Source organism: Cinclus cinclus, chromosome 18 (assembly GCF_963662255.1).
Source record: "Cinclus cinclus chromosome 18, bCinCin1.1, whole genome shotgun sequence".
In the NCBI taxonomy this organism is placed as follows: Eukaryota; Metazoa; Chordata; class Aves; order Passeriformes; family Cinclidae; genus Cinclus; species Cinclus cinclus.
The window spans coordinates 8,261,769-8,279,013 of NC_085063.1; the positions used below are offsets into that span (position 1 = coordinate 8,261,769).

Here is a 17,245-nt window from a genome sequence, read left to right on the forward strand (position 1 = left end):
GGCACTGCACGGCATTTCGCCAAGGCCTGAACACTAAAGCACCTACATCTGCAAAACGACATGAAAAGATCTCAGAAGTATTGAAAAAATACTGATCTGGGTTTTTCCTTGCAGCAAAAGCAGGCCTGACCCTATCCCTGTCCATCATCCTGGGGTCTAAGCATTCACTGTCCAGCCTCCCTGGAGCCACTGCCCCATGGATGCTCAGGCTCCTGGGAAAGGCACAAGGTACAGCCATGTGTCTTCTCCCTCCATCATGCACTTCCTCCAGCCCATCCAGTCCAGGAAGGCTGTGGTTCCTGGGCCAGGCTGGCAGGGGAAGCAGGGCACAGGTGAAACAGGAAGAGCTGGCAGTGTCTAGCCCAATCATCCCATTCTACGGCTGCTGCTGGTACTGGCTCTCTGTTGCAGTAAAGAAATCCTCCAAAACACTTTGTATGTACTCAAAAGTGGGACGATCCTCAGGTCTGATCTTCCAGCACCTCATCATGATGTCGTACAGCTCCTCAGGGCAGTTAGCCATGCGGGGCATCCGGTACCCATGCTCCAATGCCCTTATCACCTCTGCACTCGACATCCCTGGGAAAACAACAGGTCAACATCACCTGGTTTATCACTGGTTTCTTTAAAAGTCATAAAATCCCCAAACCCAAAACTTCTTTCCCTTTGGGCGATGTCTCCAGGAAGGAAAAAATGGTTAGAGGGGCTGGGAAGGGGAAACTGCTGTTCCTTGTCAGCAAAACGTGAGCAAGGAGCTGCTGGGTTATTATAGGATGGAGTTTTGTGTCCCAGGTCAGATGGGTTTTATAATCACTTTATATAAATTAAAATCTACATGTGGTGAGTCTGTGATGAGCCATTGCTTCCAATGAAAACAGGTCAGTGTGGGGCAGAGCTGCTCCTCAGAACAGCCCTTTATGCCACCCCAGATCCTTCATGATCCACTTGTGGTAGCATTTACAGAGTAATTTCCCATTGAAGAGAGGTACCAAAATAATAATTAGTATAATATGCAGGATGGTCCCTAATGATAAGGATTTACAGAGTTTTCCCATGGAGCTGGAGAAGCTCAGGTCACATGCATGGGGCCCAGAAGGTGGAATGGGTTTTTTGGAACCAGATTAGAGGAGGCATTTTACCTCCTTACCTGGGTAGGGGATGCGTCCATAGGTAATGATTTCAGTCAGGAGGATCCCAAAGGACCAGACATCAGATTTTATAGTGAAAGATCCATAGTTGATGGCTTCTGGTGCAGTCCATTTAATGGGAAACTTGGCACCTGGACAAAGAGATCCAATGGGAAACATGAGCTCAACTCCAGCTGCTGAGAAATGGGTGATGAAAGATGGGGTACAAGAAACAAACAGAAGAGGAACAAGTGAAGTGATGCAAATAAGAGGAGCTTTCCTCTGCCCATCTACCCAGCACATCCCTCCCGGGGTCGGGGCCACCATGGTGGCAAGTGGCTCTAAGGGAATCCCCCCAGCCTTTCACCCCCAACACCTTCCCGGGCCGTGTACTCGGTGTCCTCGATGACCCTGGCCAGCCCAAAGTCTGCAATCTTGCACACCAGCACTGCTGACACCAGGATGTTGGCGGCTCTCAGGTCTCTGTGGATGTAGTTCCTCTTCTCAATAAAAGCCATTCCTTCTGCAATCTGCCACAGGGGAACAAGGCAAATGCAAACAGGCTGCTTGAAATAACACACACCTCCTCAGCACCAAAGAAGTCAACTGCTTCTGGCCTGCACTCAGAAAAGGGTGAAAGGAGGCTGAGCCTTAGCAGGAGATGGATGTCCCATCTCTAGAAGTGTTCAAGGTCAGGCTGGACAGGGCTTGGAGCAACCTGGTCTAGTGGAAAGTGTACCTGCCCATGGCAAGGGGTTGGAATGAGATAATCTTTAAGGCTCCTTCCAACCCAAACCATTCTGTGACTTTCTTGCATGGAAACTGCTCTCCAAGCAGGAAATCCCTTGCAGAAGAGGTTGGGTTTTGGGTGACCAGGCCAACATGACAGGCCAACATGACACCGTTAAGCTGCTGTGTGAGAAAAGTGGTGAGAACTGACACTGGGGAGCTCATGTGATCACCAGAGAGTGTCTGTGACACTCTGGGCAAGGTGTAACTGCTTCATCCACAGCCATGAGGATGTGAAGGAGGAGCAAATCATTCTCTGCTCAGGAAAGATGTGAGCCCAGTCTCCAAATACACCTACAATGGCTCACTGTAATTGCCACAGCAAAGGTCAGCTTTGAGCTTCCTTAGCAGGGGCAGAAACACATAGCGGAAGATGCCTGAGTTCTTCCAGACTATTTCTGAAGAGTCACCTCTGCCTGCAGAGAGGATGGATGTGCTGGCCCCTGACATCCCCCTCTCACCACTCTGTCTTCTGAAGTCTCTGCATTCAGTGCTGTGTGCAGGTCTCAGCCCTGATCAGGTAGAGGTGACTCGGTGCGTGCACAACCAAACCCCAAAGCTGTACTGATACCCCATGCCTGGATGGGACCTGAATCCAGAGTGCAAAGGGGCTGGAGCAGTCACAGGAAAGACCCTCCTGACCTTATCACACTCACACAAGCTGGCCTGGGTGAGGTACAGCTCTCACAGAGCTCTCCCCACTAAATACAGAAGTAACCAGGCAGCGCAAGAGCGGAAGGATCATTTCCATGACCACAGATGCATTTCTGCCCGCAGTGACTCAGCCCCAGCACAAGGGCCAGGCTGCTGCCGCCTGTGACAGCCCTTCAGCCTTTGCTCCCCAGAGCTTCTCCGAGCAGCCCCTCGGAGCCATGGACTGAGCTGGGGTTGGCACAGGCCAGCTTGCTGAGAACAGATGGTGTGCAGGAGTGCGCAGCTGATCCACAGACCCCAGCACAGCCAGCTCAAGCAGCCAGTAACTTGGTCTAAGCCCACAGGATCTGGGCTCCCATCCTGGCTTTCCTATTGCTCAGGTGCCTCTATGAAATATTTGAGCTCAGAACGAAGGGTCTCTGGGTTCAGTCCTCACCAAGGGGCAGTGGAGAAACAGCAGAGACTCAGTGGTTGCACATGGAGTGAGGTGTTTAACAGTTCATTCCACTATACTCAAAATCAGGTCCTGAAAATATCCCTGAAATAATTATCGCTGAGTCCTCCTGCCTCTCCAGCTGCCTTCCCCTGCCCGTGACAGCCCTCTGGTGACTTTATTGAACCACAGCCCTTCCGTAGGCATTCCCCTGGGGCAACACAGCCTGCTATGCTCCCGCCAGAACACTGGGAACCGTGCCTGACTTAACCTCTCAGGCATTGGGAGCACACAGGAACATACTGCAGGATTCCTGTTAAACCCACAGGGCTTCACACCACTGAGGCGCTGTCCTGAAGTAGTGCTGGGGATGGAATGAGTGTCTGTGGGGGCTTTGGCCAAGTTTTCAGGTAAGGTTTGCAGGCAACTGTTACAGCAGCAGCAAATTAGAAATTTTAGTTACCAGTATCAATAGCTACCAATTATAGAAATTAATAACATTGCCCTGGGCTTGGTTGGGCCACACCAACCAGCACCAACAGGTCCCAGAGAAGGGACTGTGCAAATGTGAGCTGTGGAAACAAGCCCCATCCTCATCCCCACTTTCTCCACAAAGCACAGTGGGCCCATGGGCTGCGAGGGCTACAGGAACCATGGCAGACATAGCAGTCAAGAAATCAATAGCCAGTCCTCTCCTGGATCTGTGCAGCTCTGCTGTGCACTGCTCAGGTGTAAGTGGGCTGGCTGAGTGCTGTAGATATCAGCATGGTGAGGAGGAAGCTGTCACTTCTCCTTTCACATACCCCTGCTCCTGCGAGGTCAGCAGGATGGGGATGGTGAGCAGGCAGTGGCTGCCTGCAGGAAAACCTCACTGCACCCTCAGCACTGTTCAGACCAGGCTTCTGGCTGGCCCTGCACAAGCCCCAGGTAAGTTCCCAGAGTCCTCACTCACCCTTTTCAGGGGGACAAGGGGCACTCAGAGGTAGGGAAGGTCTGCTCCTTCCTCACCTGGGCAGAGAAGTCGATCAGCTTTGGGAGCGGCAGCTTGTTCCCCTCATCGGTCTTCAGGAAATCCAGCAAGCTCCCTGCAGACAGGGAACGGTGCCAGGGCTGATGGTTTAGCTGGAGCCTGCACCCACCCTTAGGGTGGCACAGGGTCCCAAAGAGCCAAGCAGGACAAGGGGACTCTGGAAACACACTTGATACCCTATCCCATTCCCATGGGTCCGGCCGAGGAGGGAGCATCTCTGCAGGCTCCCTCCTGCCTTGCAGAGTGCTTGCACTCATCTGTTCCCTCTTAGGCATCCCTCCTCTCCCAGTGCTGTCACCACATCCCCTCTCCAGCACCACCAGAGCACTGACATGCTGTGGCAGGAGCCAGAACTGCTCCCAGAGTCCTGGGAGCTGGTGTAGAGCCCACAGCCAAGCCTGGGGATGTGGAAGGGATTGATCCTGCACCATCCCAGGGAATCTGAGTGCTGCCACTTGGCCTGGCCCACAGACTTCACTCAGGGATGCATATTGCACCTTTCTCCATGAATTCAGTGATGATGAAGATGGGCTCCTCCCTGGTGACCACTGCATGCAGCTTCACCAGCTTGTCGTGCTGCAGTGTCTTCATCAGGTTTGCCTCCTCCAGGAAGGCTTCCACAGACATGCTGCCCGGCTTCATGGTCTTCACCGCCACCTTGGTGTGCTTGTTGTAGGTGGCTGGGGATAGCACAACAGATCATTCCCACACTGCCCTGGGAGCACTGGGCTTTGGAGCCAAAGTCCCAGTCCTGCAGACGGAGCTGCTGTGGGAAGGTTGGAGACAACACACAGCCCAGGGCTGCCCCCACATGCCCAGCCCCAACCAGCCCTTGCACTAAGGCAGGGTCACCTCCATGTCCCCCTGCTTCTCTCCCTCAGGTCACTCCCTCCCTGTCTCTTCCACCCCACCATCCCTCTACCTTCTCTCTCATCACTCACCCTTCCTCCTTCACCAGCACCATCACCATCCTCCCAGCCACCTCCCCCTCACTCTCACCCATCCACACTTCTCCGAACTGCCCAGCTCCCAGCTTCCTCTCCAGACTCAGTGACTCCCGAGGGATCTCCCAGGCATCCTTCTCCCAGGGCTTCTGTGGTTTGGGTACACGGCAGGGATGGGTGAGCTTCTGGCACAGACCATCGCTCTGACCTAAGGGGAGCATCCACAGCCATCATCCAGCCTGTCTCACTAGCCACACTGTGCTTCAAGGGGGAGTTCTGGCCACCGTGGGTGTTCAGGGACACCAGCACCACAGCTGTGACAGGCAGCAGGCCAGCCATGGCAATAGGGGAAGGTCTGGAAGTCACTGGATGTTGCAGTCAGAGCCGCAGCAGGAGCCTAGGGGTGATGGGCAGGAGCTCCTCAGCCTCCGCATGCCCTCAGGACAAAGCTCCATTTGGGAAGGGGGGCTGGGCATCCCAGGGCTCACCCCTGTAGTGCTGGACCAGCTCCTTCAGTGTGTTGAAGTTATTTCGTGGGGAGATGTAGAAGCCACCGCTGTCCAGAGTCCGGATCTTGTAATGCTTCACTGCCCCGCCCCGCAGCTCGTCCCCATCCCGCACCGAGAGCGAGTAAGAGCCTGGGGAGGTAGGGATGAGCTGGCACCTCCCACAGGAACACATTCCTGCTGCTCCTGGCCATCCCGGTGCTCCTGGCATGCACAGAGCCATCGCCCAGCAGAGCCAGCAGCATCCATCCCACTGTACATCCCACTGTACCCCTTCAACCCCAGACCAGCTACGCCTGCACCCTAAACACCCAAAGCAGCCTCAAAGGGACACATCCCCCATTTCTGCCGTGGTGTTTGGACATGTCGCAGCACCACAGGGTATTGCAGGGGCACTTCCAGAGAGAGCATGGACCCCAGTTCCTCCCTGCAACACAGCAGATCCCCAGGACTGGAGAGGGAGCTGGAGAGGGAGCTCCTCTTCCAGGCAAAAGTGGATGAGGGAACCCCTTTGGGCAGATGTTCCCCACGGCTGTGCTATGGACACCTCTCCACACCTTTCGTTGTCTCGCTCTCCCTTATCATGAAGGACCCAATCATGTTCCCAGGGCCAAGGAGCTGCCGCTCTGCATCTTTCCGGCTGACATCCTTGAAAAACCACCTGCAGTGGAACCAAATGAACCAAGGAATGCTGGTGTGGGGCAGGACGGGGGGCAGGATATGAGGCAGGAGCGGGGAGAGGAGCAGTGGGGAAGTGTGGGACAGCATGAGGCCAGGATCTGGCACTCAAGGATGGACTCACTCCTCTGTCTCCAGTGAGTTGACTTGGGCAACATAGTTGCTGGGGATGAAGCCTTCACGTCCTGTCACCAACGACAGTGCTTGCCACCATTCCCCTGACCTGTGACAGAAGTGGCATTGAGTTGGCTCACAGCACCTGGACCTGGGCACCAGCAGCTCCTCCAGGGCAAATTCCAGGAAAAAAAAAAACAACAGGGCCACACAAGCCATCAGGAGACCCTGGAGAGGGGTCTGCAAGCAGCACTTACTTCTCCAGCACCTTCATCCGCTCTCCCTTCTGGAAGCTGAGGTCCCCAGCATTCATCGCCTCGTAGTCGTAGAGTGCCAACACCACACTGTCCCCCAAGCCTACAGTGAGGGAGCTCCCTGGAGACCCCTCCCCATGCTGGGATGGGGTGCCCGGCCACTCCTGCCATGAGCATTGGCCAGGACATTGGCCAGGACCCCCATAGTACCCAGCACCTCCCTCTTCATTGGGTCACATCTGGCCCTTCAGGGGAGCCCAGAGCTCCCATCCCACCAGGACTGGCAGTGTTCACCCTTAGTCAGAGAGGATCCAGCCATGCTGCCCCCACACACTCCATCCCCCTTCACCCACTTGCAGCCCCCTTGTACCTACCATCCTCGGGCAGGGGCACAGCCATGCTGGGGACATTATTGTTCTGGAAAGTGCAACAAAACCACTGAGTGACATCACAGGTGGCAGAGACCCATTTCCTACAGGCAATCTTGGCCCAAATACCAATGGCAAGAGCAGGGCACCCAAGGGTCAGCACCAGCACCACCTGACACGACAACCCACCCAGCACCATCATCTCCACCACCTCCCAACATCTTCCTTTTTCTCTCCCTTTCTCCATAATTCCAGGATTCCCATCCGGTCCACTCTGTGCTTTGTATCTCTGTGACCTGAACTCCCACCCCATAGCCAAGTCCCTGCCCCGGTGCATGGGCACTGCCAGTGCCCTCAGCTGGCTCCACTCTCAGTGCTGCTGGCACTGCTGAGGAGAGGGGCTGAGCCCCCTGTGACAGCTCAGCTCTGAAATCCCTCATCACTCACTCTCTTGTTGGTGGCTGTGGGGTCCCTCACATAGTGACCCTGCAGGATGGTGGGGCCAGGATCCGGGTCAGGATCAGTTTTTTTCATCTTGTCTTGGACACCAGCTTCCTTTGACCTCACACAGCCCATGCTGCAGCCAAAGAAGGGGAAGTAAGGCCATTGCGACAGAGGTGAAAGCCCCGCTCCAAACCCCAGTCTAACCCTGTTCCCATCAGCTACCCAGCATGGGGCCCCAGTTTCCACTCAGGTGCTCTGCTGTGACAGAAAAAGCTTTGTTTCTCCCACAGCTTCAGGATACTGGGGTGCCCAGTGACACACCAGAGGAAAAGGGATCTCCTGAAGATGTCATAGAAGGCAAAGTTTGGGGAGACAACAGCAACAGCCATGGAGCAGCTTCCCAACCCTCCTGAGATGCAGGACAGTGTGCAGACACTGGGCACCATGGCAGCAGAGAGTCACACGCAGCATTTTCTGCAAAGAGGGGCCCTGATCATGGTAAGCTTTATTGCAGTTTGGGGGTTCCCACACAGCACCCCTGGTGCCCATGGGCCCCCCATCACCACAGGTCACTTCTCCACACTGTGGTTCCCTGCTCTTTTCTGGGTAGGAGCTGCCCCAAACAGCCAGTCCAGGGCAAAGACAAATGATCAACTTTCTCCAGCACCCCAAGAGACTTAATGGGAAAAAAGCTGCAAGAAGCAGCAAGAGTGGTAAACCCCTTGCAAATGTACTTCCCTTGGCCAGGGAGACCTGGGCGCAGAGAAAGGAGAAGGTGCTGGTGGTGACAGTGAAGGAGGAAGCTCTAGGCTGAACCCTCGATGTGCACAGCACAGCTCTTGAGGGACATCGCTGTCACCTCCAAGACACCCCATAGTCACTCCTTGTCTTTCCCTGCTTGCCAAAGCCTGGGCCAGCCTTGCTCCCGAGGGCAGAGCAGGAGCAGCGGTGGCAGCCACGACAGCTCATGACCCTGGGGACACCCTGGGCACAGGTTGGGGACTGTGCCAGAGCCACCCTGGCAAACCCACATGGTGCCCAGCTTAAACTCAGACGTGGCTCACATCATCATCACTGCAGGTATTTGCTGTTCCTCAGCGCATCCAGCCCGACAAAGCACAAACACCTCGGGCGGTCCAAGGGTCATTCCCACTGGCTCCTGTGGCATAGCTGGCATTCCTGATGTGTCCCACCCCTGAGAGCCATGTCCCAGGGCTCATGCGGTGTCGTCAGTCATGAGGACCAGGTTGGATGAGGGTGCCCTTCGTTCCAGGAGCAAGGCTGCCCGCAGCCCCCTGGCCCTACTGCCCCGTGCCTTCGGTCCCCGACAGCCCCTGCAGAGCCACCAGCAGGGACCCCCTCGTCGGGGCTACACTGTGCCCAGCTTGGGCTGCCCAGGGACCCGTGAGACTCCCAGCCATCGCCTCATCCCGGTCACTCAGGGTCCGCCGCTCCGAGCGCGGGGTCGGACCCACCGGGCTGCCCGGAACTGGCTGCGGGGCTCCCTCGCCGCTCTCGGGGCTCCGCGCACGGTTCCGATCCCGCAGCTCTCACCTTTCCTGCCGTCCTGGGGCACGTCCCCGCCGCCGGTTCCTCTCCCAGCCCCCGTCGCGGAGCCCGAGCTGCCGCCGCCGTCCGCTCTGCCCAGCTGCTCTCCCGCCGCCTGCCCGGTACGGCCACGCCCCTCCCGGTATGGCCACGCCCCTCCCGGTATGGCCACGCCCCTCCCGGTATGGCCACGCCCCCGACTCCGACGGGGCGGGTGCGGCCGATGCCGGGCTGGGATGGGAGACAACCACCCCAAGACCCGCACCCGCAAGGACATCCCAGCCCTGCGTGACCCCACTGCCCTTAGGGAACCCCCGACGGGTGCCAGAGCCCGTGTGTCCATCTGCTGCCCCCGAGACCCCAGAGGGGTTTGGGTCCCGCACCCCAGAGGTTTCCTCGCCTGGTGCAGGACCTTGGAGGGCGGAGAGCACAGGACACGACGTCAGCCTGGGTCTCTGTCCCCAGGAAGGAGAAAAGAAAGCTTTGAGCATCCGTGGTGGGGTGCAGGACATGAGGGGGTCCAGGACACAGTGTGGCGCATGGGACTGTCTTTGTGAAGCACAGCTCAGAGAGGTCCGGGTATCCCTGGGCTTTGTGGTGTCCCTGCTGGCCCTGGTATTTCTGTGCCAAAGCTCCTCTCGGCGCCCTACCCAGCCCCGCAGTTCCATCCTTTCCTCTGGACTGCCCAGACAACACCTGAATTCGGGATGGAGGCAGCATCAGCAAGGGGACTCATGGCTCTGTGTGACCCTGACCATGCTTGGGTTCAGAGGAAGCAGCCAGGGTACAAGAGCGTCTCTCCTCATGACGGTTTGCATATGTAAATTTTTTTGTAGAAAAAATAAGTTGCTCTGGTAGCCCCAGCGTCTGCTGCCCACACATCACCCTGGGGTTGCAGCGCCATCCCGTAATCCCCACCCAAGGACGTTGGGCCAGGGAATGTTGGCTCGGGGCCATCAGCCAAGGGCCAGCAGCCGTGGGACACTGGTACAGTGGCCAGGGGGAATCGGCTCGGGGACGGTGGCCAGGGAACATCAGCTGAGGTCCACCGGGCGGCGGGGAGCATGGCCCTGTCCCTCGGTGGCGGGGGGGCTGCAGGGTGGGACTGCAGGAAGCCGGGTCCCGGGACAGGAACTTCCTTTTGTGAAACACCCGCAGCCCGCGGCCGGACGAGTGTCGCACAGGCGTCGCAGGCAGCAGCGGGCCAGCTGCGGCTACCAGCCCTTTTCTCTCCTTGCACACTCTTGCTGACCATCACCCCTGCCCTCCCCCCCCCCCTCTCCCGCCATTGCTCTGAGCATCCCCTAGAGCCAGCTAGGAACAGCCGGTTGCACCCTGATAGTGGTGGTGACCTCCATGTGACACTGCAGTGGGTAGGTGCCCAACCCAGCCCAGCAGCCCCCTGCCCCAGCTCACCCCTGCACTGTGACAGGGCCTCTCCCCAGGGAAGAACCTGCTCTGCTCTCAGCCCCACCATTTAATTGAAATTACTGCAGAAATTACAGCACGTGTGTTTCCCCCACACCTATGGCTGCCTTATGATTCCAACAGCCTTGACAAGATCTGACAGGGCAGTGCAGAGGCCTGTCCCCTCCCACAGTGACAAATTCACTCCCTCTGGTTCCGGGGCAGAGCTGGGCACCTGCTGAGTCTGGTCCTGGAGGTGCAGCACCACATCAGCGAGCAGGGAGGTGAGAGCTGAGTTTTGGCACTGGCTCACAAGTAGTTGTCCTCTTCCTCCTCGTCCTCCTCCTCCTCATCCCGTGCCAGCGCCTCGATGTCGTGGGTGATGTCCGTGATCATGCGGTTGAAGGACTCAGACTCAGAGCGCAGGGACCAGCTGTCGTAGCTGCGCACAGCCGAGGCCGACGTGTTGCTCATGCTGCGCTTGATGCGGCCAAAGCTGTCAGTGAGGATCCCGCCCTCCCGGATCCCGATGCTCTCCAGGAAGGTCTCAAAGTACCCGATGTCTTGGTCAGGGATGAAGGGCCTCATTCCTGTCATAGGCACCATAAGCCTGGGGAGGCTGCCCAGGTGGGCAGCACTGGGGTGCTGGGTTCATCCCATCCTGCCCCCAGTAAGTAACGGGGTCCTGACATCCCCTCAAGCACACCCAGCACCAGCACCATGTCCCCAGGGGATGCACAGACATGACCAGGGTGACAACGGTGACACGGGTTGGCTGCAGACACTCACCCAGGAGGAGGAACTTCCTTCGGTCCCCGTAGAGGCACAGGAGCTCAGTGCAGTATTCCTGCACCGGCGTGCCCAGCCGGTACTCACGGAGCAGGACAGCAAACTGCTGGATCTCCTGTGGTGACAACTTGTTGCGCAGCTGTGATGACACAGGGATGGGTTGGGCTTGCGGACACCAGCAGCACACAGCCCCCAGCCCCCCACCCTGTGTCCCACTGCTGCTCTCTGGCACCCCTAGGGAGCCCAGACCTGTCTGCTGCCCCTGCCCAGCTGCTGGCAGTGCTGGCCTGCTGCTTGTCCCTGTGTCCATCCCTGTGCCCTCACCGTCACCATGTAGTCCTGCAGCTGCTCCAGCCCTGCCCCGCTCTGGTCACTGCCACTGCAAGCGGTGGCCAGGCTGTGGTGGGAGTGGTGGAAGGAGGGCGAGGAGGTGCCACTGTAATATGCTTCAAAAGTCTCGTGGGAACCATTGCTGTGGGAGAACGTAGGTTAGTGGGTCCCTGTACCCTTCATGTACCCAGCTGCCCCCCACCCAATGCACAGCACCCACCAGCAGGTAGGACTGGGGCATCACTGCAGTGGGGACTGGCACCCACCCAAGGGCAGGGACACCCACCCAGGGTCAGGGAGATCCCACCCATCCCAATCCAAGGGCGCACTGGGGGAGCCAGACTCACAAGGAGCTGCAGCAGCTGTAGTCAGCATCGTAGCCGTATGTCCCATCTGTGCGGCAGCTCTCACCTGGGGAGGGAGAGCTGAGACCTCACAGCAGAGATAACACCCACCATGTGTCCATGTACCCCCACCCGTCAGCCCCGTGACACTGCACTTGATATTCCCACTCCTGTCCACAGCCACTCACTCCTGCTGGAGAGCCAGGGCCGTGTGGGCGTGGAGGTGTAGTGATACCCGGCGCGATCCACGCACTCGATGCTCTGGTCGCCGTAGATGATCTGGAACACCTGGCAGATGAGTGCACAGGACTCCTCACCAGCATCCTGCAGCGGGAATGGAGGAGGACCATGAGTGCCGGCGGGCGAGCGAGCGGGCGGTGGGTGGCACACGGCGGGACCGCTCACCCTGTTTGGCACGGCGAGGATAATGAGGTTGGAGTAAGCGTCAGGGCAGGGCTCCTGAGGGTCCAGGGGGTTGCTGCCGGCGTGCCGCCGCTCCCAGCTGCCGAAGCCGGTGCCGCGCTCCCAGCTGCCGCCGGCGGTGCCGGCCCGCCGCCGCTCCCAGCTGCCGCCGCACGGCTGCCGCCGCTCCCAGCTGCCCGAGGGCCGCCCGCGCTGCCGCCGCTCCCAGCTGCCGCCCCGCCGCCGCTCCAGGCTGCCGCCCTGCCGGCCCTCCTGCCCGCCCCGCGCCGCCCGCCAGTCCAGGCTGCAGATCGTGTGCCGCCGTTCCATCGGGCCCCCGAGCCGGCCCTCTGGCCATGAGCCCCCCGCGCGCTTCTCTGCGGGAAACGCCTCCGGCAAACCGACCGGGGTCGCCTCGGGGTGCGCCCCGGCGGGGACCGGGTCTACTCCCAGGCCTGGGGGGTGGGGACAGACAGGGCGTCAGGGCAGGGGGCTGCGGTGCCCACCCTGCCTGGTCTCCAGCCCCTGCCCTGGCCTCCCTGTCCCACCACCCAGTGGGATGCAGAGGGGTGGGGGTATGGGATGGGGGTGTGGGAGCCCCAGTGGATTGAAGACACCCCTCCGGGACTCTGGATGTGGTGGAGGATGGGACACCCCGAGACAAGGTAAACGCGGGATTTTGCCACCCTGTTAGACTCTGACACCCATCACCCTCCGTGCTCCAGCCCCTTCTGCCCAGGGGACCCCCGCCACTCGGAGCCGTCTGTGTCTCGGCTGGTGTCCCCCGGCCGGACCCCCGCACCGGTTTTGAGGATGAGGAGGTGCAGGGCATCGTCCCGCAGGTAGGAGGCCGCTGCGATCTCGTGTGTGGGGATTCGCAGGATCAGTTCCTCGTTGTCGCGCCAGGTGAGCAGGAGGCAGCGTGCCGAGAGGCTGAGGATGCTATCCTGCTCTGGCGTCGTCTGCAGCGGCAGCTCCTTCAGCTGCTGCATGGACAGAGTGCGGGGGGGGGGGGGGGGGGCTGTGGGTGCATGGGGCATCCGGATGTGTGAGGTACCCTCTGGGAAGTGGAGACCCCTCTTACCCTGGCCGTGTCCAGCAGCTGCAGCACCTCATCCCGGCTGGAGGGGTTCAGGGAGGATGTCACCCATGTCAGATGACCTAAAAACTGGGGGGGGGGGGGGGGGAGGAAGCCCCGGGCAGCATGGGGAGGCTGGGGCGTGCACCCTCCCTCCCACCCATGGCCCCAAGGCCAGGACACATCTCCCTGGGGTTCTGGGAGACCCTGCAGTTAGGGGGTCCTCCCTGCACCGCCAGCGCCCCCTCCTCCTCCCTGGGTGTTTGCCTGGGCAGGGAGGGGACTAGAAGCCTTCTGGCCACTGTGTGTGTGGTTCTCAGCATGGGGTGGTGGTCTCATATCCCCACCCCAAGCAAGCAGTGACCCTGGGCACTTTTGGGGATCCCTTTACCTTCACTTCCTTCTCCACGTAGTCGTGCAGCAGGATCTGGGGGTCGATCAGGTAGTCGGGAGGGTAGAGGGGCACGGAGTGCAGCGGGCGCCGATAGACGCTGCTGCGGGGCGCTGCCCTCCGCGCAGCCTTCGGGAAAACCAGCCGCTTGATGGGCGACACGAAACCCTGGCAGGGGAACGGGCACAGGGATGGGTCAGCACCGGGCACCCAACCCTGGCCCCTACACACGGGGTCCGTGGCACCCAGCACCTGGGTAGGAGGGGGGGCAATAGCTGAGCACCTCTCTGCTGGCTCTTCGCACTATTTGTGTGGCTCCACTTTTCCCGACTGTGCTGTGAGAGAGGTGCGGAGCCTCTCAAACCTGTCCACCTCACCCTCTCCCACCCTCCTGCCAGCCCCCCAGACACCAGCCCCAGCCCCACGCACCTTCTTCCCCTTCTTGGCCTCGCCGTCCATAGCAGGACGCGGTGCTGCGGCCACCCCCACTGCCCCGCTCGGCGCCGCGGCGCTTTCCTGTGTCGGAAACTCCACCAGGATAGCTGGGACGTGAGTTCCTGCCTCTCCTGGGGGGTGCTGGGACTAGGCTAAGCTGGGCTGGGCTGGGCTGGCCCTGAGACTGGGACTGAGACTGGACTGGCTCTGGTTCTGGGACTCGGATTGGGATAGGAGCTGAGCTGTTACTGGGGCAGAAGCGGGGGCTGAAGTTGGCTGAGATGGAACTGGAGCAGTGACTTGGACTGATGCTGCTGCTGGGGTTGACAGTTATACAGAGATTGGGGCCGGGATTTGGGCAGACTGGGGTTGAAATGCGCTGAGATGGGACTGGAGCAGGTGCTGGGGCCAGAGCAGGTGCTGGTGGTTCCTGCAGGACTCTGCTATGGAGCACCCCTGGCCTTCACTGCAGGGCTCTTTCCTGGGGCTGGGGCTGATTCTACTTCCCTATGACCCCACATCAACCCCGTCCTCATAGGGCAGTCCTGGGGGCTCCCAGACTTTGCTGCCCACATCCTGTCCTGTTCACACGGGGCCCTGGCACTGGGAACAGCACTGGCAGGAGCCCACACCGCTGCATCCAGCACCCCTTCCCCACAGCTGCCCATGGGATCCAAACCCACCGTGGGTCTGGGGGTTGGCCGGGGATTGGGGCCTCCGGCAGGGAGGAGGTTGGCCCGGCATTGCCATGTCCGGCAGCTTCCTCCCCGAGACGCTGCATCCTGCCTCTGCACCCCTTCCCTGCCGGCCACCACGCCAGGGCCTCTGGCAATGGCCAGGGCTACCAGGCAGGCAGCGCTGCTACAGCCATCCTGCTCTGTTAATGATGTTCCTGAGCAGTCCGGGACAGAGAAGCATCATCCTGCCTTGCTTTGGAGCCCCAGCTGTGAACTGGAGGTGCCCGACAAGGACAGGATTCCACAGGCAGGGCTTATTGAAATGAATTTAATATCTCATGTTGCAGCAAAATTAAAAATATACAAAAAGTTTGTGGTATACAAAAAAGTCTCGGGACGGACCCCGGCCTCCCGCTCACCCCCGCCTGCGCCGAGGGTCCCAGAGAAGAAGGTGGCACACAGAGTATTTACAGTACGTGACAGCAGCCGCCGGGTCCCAGAGCTGGGGGGTTCAGGGATGTGGCTGAGGCCCCACGGCAGCCCCTGCCAGAACAAATTTCTCTCACTCCCTGAAGCTGGAGCAGCCCTGCTGCCACCCCTGGTGACATCCCAAGGGACCAGGACCCCCTCATGCCCAGTAGGATCTCGAGCACCCCATGAGCTGTGCCCATCCTGGCCCCCGGTTGCGTCCCCTTGTCATCCCAGTGGGCAGGTGCTGTTATCCCAGTAGGCAGGGGGAACAGGGCACTGGGTTTGGCTGCCACTGTGGCACAGGCTGGGTGGAGGGCAGGGGGGTGGCCTGGGGTAGGAGTGAGACTGAGGGCTCCCTCCAAACCCCACACGTGGCCAGATTCCTCTGCCCAGAGCAGCCCAGGGCTGAGGGTACCGTGGCTTGAGTGCATAGAAAAGTGTCCCTCTGACCCACCAGCGTGGCCCTGGGGTCCCCACACAAACCCTGGCATGAAGGGCAAGCCCAAATGGCATCTCTGCCCTGGGGTGGACAGGGGCAGCCCAGGGGAGCTGCCCCGTGCTGGTACACAGTCCCCACGTGGCCCATCCCCAGATCCTCCATGAGCCGGACCCAAGGAGGAACTGCCACCACCTGGGCACCGTTCAGGGTCTGTGGAGACACTGCTTGATGCCTGCAGCAGTGAGCTCCCAGACCAGCCTGGGACCCCTGGCTGCTACCCCTCACCTTCCCTGAGGAAAAGAGACCCTGCCCCACAGCCGCCCCACACCAGGGCTGTCCCAGCACGACCAGCACACACCACCGGGGGCTGCCCGTGACAGCAGTAAAGGGGGGGCGCAGTTGGCAGGGGCCCAGCCCACTGCCCAGCCCCAGCCATGCTCTGCACCCGCCTCCTAAAGGATTTCCAAGGCTTTCAGTTAGCACCAGTTAGCACCAGTGAACCCAACGATGGCCAGCCCAGCCTGTTGTCACCCCGGCTATCAAGAAATGGGAAACAAAAGCAATGTGATGCCACCGCCACCATACATCCACCTACCCCAGCCGTGTCACAGGGCTGGGCACCCACACTGGCCCTCAGGGACCCCACATCCCAATCGTTCCCAGGTGCAGTTCTCCCATCCCACTCCTCCTGTCCTCTAGTGTCTCGCACAGTGCCCCATGGCACAGAGGGGCTCTCAGTGCTGCCCACGCTCCCCAGCCTGAGCAGGGCTTGGCACTGTGGCTCTGGGGAGCCAGAGGCCAGAACCCTGTGGAGCCATGGCGGGGCCACAAGGGATGCAGGGAAGGCACAGGGGCCATGGGTGCAGGGGACAAGGGGCTGGGGCAGCACAAGGCTGGGGGGTCCAGCAGCTCCCCTGCCCTGCAAACCCTTGCCAGTCCCTGCACACACAAACACACACACACACACACACACACACACACACATGCACACACACACATGCACACAACCCCCCCGGACAGTCCCAGCCTGGGGGCCACAGGGTACATTCAGCACAGCCCCTCGGTGGGGGCCAGCAGATCGGGGCAGGACCAGAGACACATTCAAACCTGGAGCCCAAGCAGCCTGATTCCTCTGGGGAAGCAGGAGCAGAGAGGGGCAGGCCAGGCAGGGACTGGGGACAGGCAGGGGAGAGGCAGAGGGGACACAGGGTGAGGTCAGGGGAGGCAGGGTCCCAGCTCAGGTTTATACTGGGGAGCTGGAGGGGGGTGATGCTGATGGAGTGAATGGAAATGCTCCCGGGTGGGAAGGGATGCCAGCCCAGGAGAGGAGAATGGCCGGGGGTGAATCCCACTTTGGGCAATCCGGGGAACGCCGGCGGCCCCGCACATACCCCTCAGTGGTGCCAGCCAGGCCCTGCCACCCCCGGCCCCAGCGGAGGTAGAAAATGTCACAACAAATGTCACCAATTCAGGTGAAAACAATGAGATGAAGCAGTTCCTGTGGGGACTGGGGGGAGGATGGGGTGCAGCCATCCTGGCCATAGCTGGGGACCCAGCTCAGAACCAGGCATGCAAGGTCCTTGCCCACCCACA

At 59.9% G+C, this 17,245-nt stretch overlaps 2 protein-coding genes across 2 annotated transcripts; both read right to left on the reverse strand.

Moving 5' to 3' along the window:
- Window positions 1-374: 374 nt before the first annotated feature.
- On the reverse strand, window positions 375-8,984 carry HCK (HCK proto-oncogene, Src family tyrosine kinase). Its single transcript, XM_062505101.1, has 13 exons — window positions 8,896-8,984; window positions 7,345-7,474; window positions 6,904-6,946; window positions 6,533-6,632; window positions 6,286-6,384; window positions 6,041-6,144; window positions 5,466-5,615; window positions 5,033-5,185; window positions 4,531-4,713; window positions 4,012-4,088; window positions 1,504-1,657; window positions 1,148-1,279; window positions 375-579 (listed from the first exon to the last, which is right to left on the reverse strand). Exons 2-13 carry the CDS (start codon window positions 7,471-7,473, stop codon window positions 377-379), a joined length of 1,527 nt encoding a protein of 508 aa, XP_062361085.1. The 5' UTR covers window position 7,474; window positions 8,896-8,984; the 3' UTR covers window positions 375-376.
- A 1,621-nt stretch (window positions 8,985-10,605) lies between these two features.
- On the reverse strand, window positions 10,606-14,089 carry CCM2L (CCM2 like scaffold protein). Its single transcript, XM_062505146.1, has 10 exons — window positions 14,060-14,089; window positions 13,631-13,798; window positions 13,246-13,329; window positions 12,964-13,147; window positions 12,165-12,616; window positions 11,948-12,083; window positions 11,763-11,826; window positions 11,410-11,557; window positions 11,086-11,224; window positions 10,606-10,886 (listed from the first exon to the last, which is right to left on the reverse strand). The coding sequence occupies exons 1-10, from the start codon at window positions 14,087-14,089 to the stop codon at window positions 10,606-10,608; spliced, it is 1,686 nt and encodes a 561-aa protein (XP_062361130.1).
- Between the last annotated feature and the right edge of the window lie 3,156 nt (window positions 14,090-17,245).

What these genes read in the sequence shown, in the direction of transcription:
- CCM2L (XM_062505146.1), bottom strand. Translation starts at nt 14,089, where the DNA reads ATGGACGGCGAGGCCAAGAAGGGGAAGAAG. An exon ending in AGGCCAAGAAGGGGAAGAAG is followed by an intron (nt 13,799 to 14,059) that starts GTGCGTGGGGCT and finishes TTCCCCTGCCAG; the next exon opens with GGTTTCGTGTCGCCCATCAA. An exon ending in TGCAGGACTACATGGTGACG is followed by an intron (nt 11,225 to 11,409) that starts GTGAGGGCACAG and finishes GTGTCATCACAG; the next exon opens with CTGCGCAACAAGTTGTCACC.
- HCK (XM_062505101.1), bottom strand. Translation starts at nt 7,473, where the DNA reads ATGGGCTGTGTGAGGTCAAAGGAAGCTGGTGTCCAAGACAAGATGAAA. An exon ending in GGAGAGCGAGACAACGAAAG is followed by an intron (nt 5,616 to 6,040) that starts GTGTGGAGAGGT and finishes CTACCTCCCCAG; the next exon opens with GCTCTTACTCGCTCTCGGTG. An exon ending in TGGACGCATCCCCTACCCAG is followed by an intron (nt 580 to 1,147) that starts GTAAGGAGGTAA and finishes TTGTTTTCCCAG; the next exon opens with GGATGTCGAGTGCAGAGGTG.